Below are 8,093 nucleotides of genomic sequence, written 5' to 3'. Positions count from 1 at the left end.
TTAGGGAAACATTTGATTGGCATAGCATGGTTCTGGCTGCTTCAATAAGTGTCCTATTTCTTCTTTCAGTAACTCCATTTTGTTGTGGAGTTCTAACAACAGAGAAATTTTGACCAATTCCAGACTCTACACAAAAATCAATTAACGTGACATTTTTGAACTCAGTACCATGATCACTTCTCAACTGTTTGACAAGAACACCCTTTTGCAATTGCTCTCTCTTGATCAAATTGATGATTTCTTCAGGAGCATCACTCTTTGCAGCTAAGAAAATAACCCATGTAAATCTAGAAAACTCATCAACAATCACAACGGTATATCTTTTCCCACCCAAACTACTAGTGTTCATTGGACCAAATAGATCCATGTGAAGCATGTGAAGTGGATCACTGATGGTAGCTAGGGTTTTTGAGGAAAACTTTGTTTTGGTCTGTTTACCCATAATACAAGCAGAACAAGGTTTATCTTTCTTAAAAGGTTGTTGTGGAAGACCTCTTACAAGCTTCTTTTTGGAAAGCTCATTAATGTTTTTGAAATTAAGATAAGAAAGCCTTTTGTGCCAAAGCCAATTGAGCTCTGGGACAGTCTGAGAGTACAGACATGTCTCAATTCCAACATCAACAGATTCTAGATCCAACATATACACATTTTGAAATCTCCAAGCCACAAGTGTTGGCCTTCCTTTAGGATCATAAATAATACCAGCTTTCTTCCTAATTCTAATTTCACAGTCTTCATCAGCAATTTGGCTCACACTCAGCAGATTATGTTTCAGCCCTTCAACTAAAGCAACTTTCGTAAATGTAACACTTCCAGCTTTAACAGTACCATAACCAATAGTCTTTGCAACAGAATTATCCCCATATCTTACAGAAGGACCATTTTCTTCAACAAACCCTACTAGATGCTCTTTGCATCCAGTCATGTGTCTTGAGCAGCCACTATCCAGATACCACATATTACCCTGCTACACAAGACACAAACAAAAGAGAATGATTAGTTTTTAAGGGAAATCCACTTTTCAGTGGGTTCAGTTGGAGTGCCCTTCACTCTCCAGACAAAAGCTTTATTTCCAATCCAGATCAACTTGTCCTTAACATATTTTAAGACACTTTTATTTTCACAAACTTTGGGTTTCCATTCCTTCTCAATTTTCTTAGGAAAACAAAATGTTCTTTTAACTGAAGGTTTTTCTTGACTCTTGATTTTTTCATTGAGTTTTGAAATTTCCTTTTTGAGTTTACGAATAGTCTTAGCTTGTTTTGACTTTGACTTTCTTTTAGTTGACGTTTTTGAATCTGAAAAAATGCTAGCATCAGAGGATAATTCAGAGTTGTCCTTGCAACTTGACTCATGAGTGTCAGACTTCAGGTCAGAACATACACTTTCATTTTGTGAGACTAAACTGTTAGAGTCTAAAGGTTTCAAGAGTTCAGACTCTAATGGATTTTTACTTTCAAGTATTATAGTCTCAGAAGGCTCGACAGGATCTAATGATCTTACAAAAATATTGGTTAAAATCTTTTTGTCACCATCAAATTTTACAAATGTGTTTGGTAAAATGTCAGGTTTGAATACACTTGGATCAACTTCCACATTATTATTTAATATGTAGTTTTCACCTAGTATAGCTTTAACATCATTTGGAATTTGTTTGGCAATAGCATTAGAATTCTTTTTAGAAGATACACACCAAGATTTACAAATTGATTCATAATGTTTTGACCTTTTCATTGATCTTCCTAATTCAGTATTTTATCTTTTAGTTTCTTCTGTGTATGCCATTTTATAGGTGTCAAGTTCAACCTCACATTTTTTTAAGTCTTTGATTTCAGCATCTTTGTCTTTGATGATATTTTTAAGATCAAAAATTTGTGTTCTTAACCTATCAATATCTTTTAAACACCATTCAAAGTCAAGCAGCAAGTACTGAAATATTCTCACTTTTTCATTATCAAGATAGTTCACAAAGTTTTGTACCTTATAGGCAGAAGCTTTATTGCAAGTAGTGTCCTTATCCATCTTCTCAACAGCTTTTAGATCTTCCTGAAACTTGCTAGAACCATCAGCCTTTTCAATTATAGCCATATCTGGGGTAGTAATAATACTGATAGACCTTTTGATTAAAAAATATGGATCGTTTTAAAGATCACCGAGATAGGATTTACACCTTTTCCGCTTTGATACCAGTTATTAGTTCACAGTAATAGGACTATGAACTCCAGACTCTCACTTTATACAATAAATAAGAATTATAGTGCAGAAAATGAGAGAACACGATGAATAGAATAAGAAATAGATAATTGATCGTGCAAAGTACAAATTCATAAGAAAACATACGCCCCTATTTATACAGGTAAAAAAACCAAATCTGGAGATTTGGTTTCCATAACTACTTATCAATAAAAATGGAAAAGATAAACTAAAAACAAACCAAATTAACTATTAACTAGGAAGTCAACTCTGGAGATAAAATCAAATCTTCAAAACAAATCTTCTTAAATAACAAGCATATCTCCAGAATATTCTTTGATTTTGGCTTCAAGAAATCATCATACGTTTACTTCAATTCCAGAGTCTGCAACTTCAGACTCTAAATCTCTAGACTCTAAAATCTGCAGAATACTTTTGACTCATCAGATTATTATTTCTATTTTTCTCAACATTAACCGGTATAAATAGTAATATAAATTATGCGGTGCATTGCAAATTAACTGTGTGCATGAAACTCGATCGTTGAGCAACTTTCACCTTTCACTTACATGATTATTAATTAGATCACCGTTCTTAATTAGTGACCAAATATTAATTAGATGTCTGCTATATATTCTTACTCTTTATCGGAAGCTTATGGTGGCAAGATCAGATTTCAATTAACCAAATTCAGATCAGCTTCTTCATTGAAAGTTTATGGTAGCAGAAAGTCATTTTATATATGCATACGAACCATGCATTTTTATGGGATCTTGTTATATCATTATAACTATAAATATATACTAATTGTGGTGAGTTTGTCACTTTTACAGTGGCAGCCATATAATTATCCTGAAATGGAGGGGTAAATCGATCATTTGCCGTCTTTTTTTACTCATTCATTTTCTAACATTTTTTCCCTTTCCATTTTTTTTTGACTTCAAAACTTTAGTTTCTTTGAACTTTTTTTACTCTTTATTTTTTTACGTTCGATCCACCCGATCAACTCGCAGCGAAACGCAAGTTTATATCCCTCGTTAATAAAATTGATTTAATAAAATTAAGGTCTGTTTTAACTACAATATAATATGCATACAGACAATGTTTTCCAGGATAATGGAATGATAAATTAAACTTTGTAATAAATGGCAATGAGGACGAGTACTTAGAAGATCTCACTAGCTCGATCGCTCCTATCTCTATCTATGATCGAGCGAGCTTGGTCAGATCTAAAGTACTCGTCTCCGTCTAGCCTATTGTACGTAAATAATTAATCTACTATTAGTTTAATTACTCTAGCTAGCTAGGTTGTTCATGTCTCCTTTATAGAAAGCGAGAGCATCGTATTGATTTCAGGATTCGTACTCCTTTGATTATCCTCGTCGTCTACACTTTCATTTTCGCTCAACCTGAGTCGCAAATCAGGCTTCATTTCCTTATCTTTGCACCATTTTTCTTGTTTTAACTGAATAAAGGCATAAATCAAATACGGCGATAATTGTTAGATTTTTCACAAACTCCGAAAATTATTAAAAAGTTATATTTATAGAAAGAATGATCATACCTCAAGTAAGAACGACGATTCACTCAAAGTTGGTTGATGATTCACAATATTCCATCGTCGTTGAGATATGCTTAATGGGCCATCGGAGGAGGTAATGCTTGTAATCGGTAACCATTTATCTTTTCTTTGATCTTGTGGTGGCCATTTCTTTTCCTCAAGAAAATGGCTCGGTCTCATTGGCCCGTAACGATTTTGTGAGTCGGATGTATGTAATCTTTTCGAATCAAATGGCTTGTCTTGTATTTGATATGCAAAATTTTTCTTCATCCCATGTCCAAATTCTCTTCTCACCGGGCTTTGATTAGATAGCCATAGTTGGTGCCTTTTGGAGATAAATAAGTTAGGAAACTTTAAAATTAAGAACAAGATTTGTTATCACATGTATCACAATTTCTTCATTAAAAATTCTATGAATTGTTGATTTGTTGGTCTACTAGGAGTTGAATATAAATGGATTTCCAATAATAGATGCTTTAAATGTGATTGACATGAAAGTAGAGATAAAATAATGAGAACATCAAAATATACTTTTTGTGCATTCAGTATGTATGAGTCTTTAACCTAGTTTTAAGGGTTCAACTTTCGATATTTAAACAAAGGATTATATATAAGGCCACCAAAGTTAGTTTATTGTTTTATGGTTTAAGTCACTTATATTTTTTATTTTTTTTAAAGCAAGCAAACTTATATTATCATGATCAACAAATAAACACATATACAAGCTTCCAATATAAGTGAGTTTGTAGGTCACCTACGTTTATAATTGTTTATTTTCGTAAAAAAAAAGTTCACCTAAGTTTACCTTTTCATTTTTCTCACATTTGAAAGTAATTTTTTCAGCTATCCAAGTTCGTATGTTATTACGTATTTACCATATTAATCCGATTAAAAATTCTTTGGAAAAAATATGAACATGCAAATGCACGTTTATTTGACAACAACTAATCTTTATATTATATAAATATAAATAATGATAATTAGAAAAGCTTAGTTATTGTGTTACTTTTTACATTTTTCTGATGAAATTTTAGCCAGATTTGATAAGTATGGAACAACACACAAACTTGAATTACCTACAAAATTATTTTTAAATATTGGTGGCCTCTGAAACACGAAAATATAAACTTAGGTAACTACAAAATCATTTTTATATATGAATTACCTAGAAACCAAAAACGATAAACTATGGTAGCTTCCCAATATAGATAATCACTTTAAATAATTTGGAAGGAATAATGTTTTGAAATAATTTATTACTGTATGAAGGATAAGAGAAGAGAATATTAGGACAAAAACTTCAACTGAATTTAAAGTACCTTGACAGGAAATCTTGAATACTGCGCGTTGGTCGATATGCAGATTCATGAAAAACACTTCTCGAGTGATGATTACTTCCTTCCAAATTACTTGATAGAACAATTCCACCGTTTGCTAGCTTCAAGTGTTCGAAGGGACTACTTCTGGAGTACAGATTACTATAAATGTGCGGTCTGCCTTGCGTTATCATCGTAGACCTTTGTGATAATACTGGAGAAATAACATCATTTGAAACAAAAAAAAAGATAAACATGCATAAGAACTCTTTCTAAATTCAAGTCACATAATTGATAATTTCATTCAATGTATTCATGCCATTTGTTTACAATTAAGTAAATATCGATCAAATGGAGTAAGTATTATGGTTAACTTTGATCTTTTTATCAGTCTATTTAATCAGCTGATCTACATAGTACCAAATATTTATATTATGTGACACATGGAAGTACACTAAATTAATTAGGTATTCTTCATCTATATTACAATCTATTTAAAGCGTTTGATTATAACTGTGTGAGAATCAATTATCTGCGTTTTATAAGCTCCAAAACGTGATAATTAAAATACAATGGTTCTAATTTCCTTGATGAAGAGTTATGCAAGTTTATACCTTGCCCAGAATCATCAAGCTTCTTGCTTCTATACATCTGCCATCAAAAGAGACTCTTGATTAAAATTGGATGTGCCGGCGTATACTAATTAATTAAGAACTCGCGATCAATGAAATAAAAATGTATTTGGTTACCTGCAAATGACTTTTAACATGAGCAATGCTTAGTCCTCTCACGTTCATTAGCTGGAGAACTGACTTTGGAGTTGCTTCTGCAGTACAGCCAAAATTAAACATTTCATATATGTTTGACCAACTAACATCATTAATTAAATATATAAAATACTATGTATATTGTTCACACATTACCAACTATATATGTACATATCTAATGTTTTTCAGTTTTGGAACCATGCTAATATAAAAGTAGGAATTCAAATGATTAGGTATTCCATATGTGTCCTACTTGACTTACATAAAAACTGCAACAAACTAATCAAAAAATTATTAATTGTACTATATGGTTTGAGTGTCATATGTTCATCAAAATTAATACTACTTTAAATTATACCAAACTAATCAAATGGCTTCTGGCCTAGCTGTATCAAGAAATCAACCTTGAGTTGTGAGTTCGAGTCCCGGCGTAAACAAAAATGAGTGTGTGTTTGCTGTAAAAAAAAATTAAAAGATTCCAAACTAATTTAAAAAAAAAACTCACTCTCTTGGCCACCAAGCCTTTCAATAGCATTCACAAAAGTGTGATGAAGTTCAGGCGTCCAACGAAGTCTCGGCATTTTGGAGCGAACGTATTGCCTTACCGGACCTTTTCGATTTATCTTTGATGAACTTCCGTCTTCGGCCTTTTCATCATCCTCAACCGATAAACTATCATTGTCTTCTTGGCTACTCGCTTCTTCATTCAAGTCGAAAGATGTGACTTGCTTATTTATCGAAGAAATAGATGATGTATTTTCTTCAAATTGATCTAAACTAACTTCTTGATCTGTAGTATCTTGCATATTCAAATCTCTAGACATGGTTCACTTCTATATCTACGTTTGAGTTGTATATCTAGATCGAATCAAAGCGTTGAAATCCTAATTAATCGAGAATTTTCCTGCAAATAGATCGAAATCAAGACCAAATTAACTACACAATGTGGTGATTGATTCATAAATACATTACATAAGGTAGTAGATAGGATAAAAATGAAGCAGAAAACATGGATCAGACAATTTTACAAAAGATCTAACTCTTTATTCAACTAATTTACTTAAGAACATGGTAATTTATAGTTATTGTGCCATGTTAGACCAATATATTCATACATAATTATAAACAAGTAATTTTCTCCACATGTTAGTATACTGTACCTAACATGAATATGATAATTAATTTAGTAGCTAAGAATTTGAATCCATAATTTACAGTTTCTCATCTACTTGCATAATTTACTAGTAAAAGAAACATAAATTTGAACATAAAATATTACCCTTATTATTATAGTTTCTTTCCAAATTTAGACTTATTTTGTTCTAACCATATTTTAGTTCATGTTGTTCTGAAATATTTTATTGGAATTGATCATATCAAATATGCAAGCTCTACAAATATTTGGGGATCAAAAGTATGAATTTTGTACCATATGCACAAGAATGATCATTAAGTGAAGGTGATGATCATTATACAATTTTTACTTTTTCCGAAAATCTTACTACATGTTTAAAATTATGTAATTGGGTAGCATATCATATAGATCAACTTACATCTAGTTTTTGATGCTGCTCGAACCCTAGTTACGTCTTCGGAATCGTAATCTTCCTTCTTCAACCCTTTAGAATTTTCTGGTTGATATGATAATCATTGATTCCAAATTAAGCTTGAGCAAACCCTAAAAACATAATAATTATATTATAAGTCAACTAGCTTTAAACACAAAAAGGTTTCTTTAATTATATGCGTGTACAATTCCGTGTAAGAAAAGGTCACTGCATATTAAAATTTCAAAGTGTGACAAGATCTTATAAGAATATAAGAAAAAAAAATATATATTACTAGTAAATACTTCAACAGTACATATATCTAGAAGTTGAAAAATAATCAGTTCCTCTTTCAACTTATAAGTACAGAAAGCATGAACACCTTCATGATATATCGCTGTAGCTCAAGAGAGAAAAATATAGAAAGAAGAAGAGTATTTATATGTTTGATGTTGATTCAGAAATGGAATAAAACTATCATTATTTTGAAACAAATATATTAGGGAAGGGATGTATACATATGTATATTTATATTCTTTTGAAGACTTTTGTTTTTTGAGGCTTTTATTCTTCTCTAAAATCAACAGACGGTCGGTCGGACGCTCCCACTTGCAAATAATAGGATAATAGTACGTATATAGTAAAATATTTAACTCGATTTAACTTGTTATTTTAATGTACTGATCATGAGTAAGCTATTTTCTGATTG

General features: G+C 31.5%; 1 protein-coding gene across 1 annotated transcript; it reads right to left on the bottom strand.

Moving 5' to 3' along the window:
• Positions 1-3,306: 3,306 nt before the first annotated feature.
• LOC139861194 (uncharacterized) lies at positions 3,307-7,829 on the bottom strand. The gene is made up of 8 exons (XM_071849502.1): positions 7,767-7,829; positions 7,391-7,515; positions 6,343-6,741; positions 5,820-5,896; positions 5,685-5,721; positions 5,074-5,284; positions 3,758-4,079; positions 3,307-3,658 (listed from the first exon to the last, which is right to left on the bottom strand). The coding sequence occupies exons 3-8, from the start codon at positions 6,659-6,661 to the stop codon at positions 3,506-3,508; spliced, it is 1,119 nt and encodes a 372-aa protein (XP_071705603.1). The 5' UTR covers positions 6,662-6,741; positions 7,391-7,515; positions 7,767-7,829; the 3' UTR covers positions 3,307-3,505.
• Positions 7,830-8,093: the final 264 nt, after the last annotated feature.

The sequence above is a fragment of the Rutidosis leptorrhynchoides genome, chromosome 8 (genome assembly GCF_046630445.1).
Source record: "Rutidosis leptorrhynchoides isolate AG116_Rl617_1_P2 chromosome 8, CSIRO_AGI_Rlap_v1, whole genome shotgun sequence".
NCBI lineage: Eukaryota > Viridiplantae > Streptophyta > Magnoliopsida > Asterales > Asteraceae > Rutidosis > Rutidosis leptorrhynchoides.
Note: the sequence above shows the minus strand (reverse complement) of the source record. Positions and strands in the feature narration are given on the sequence as shown.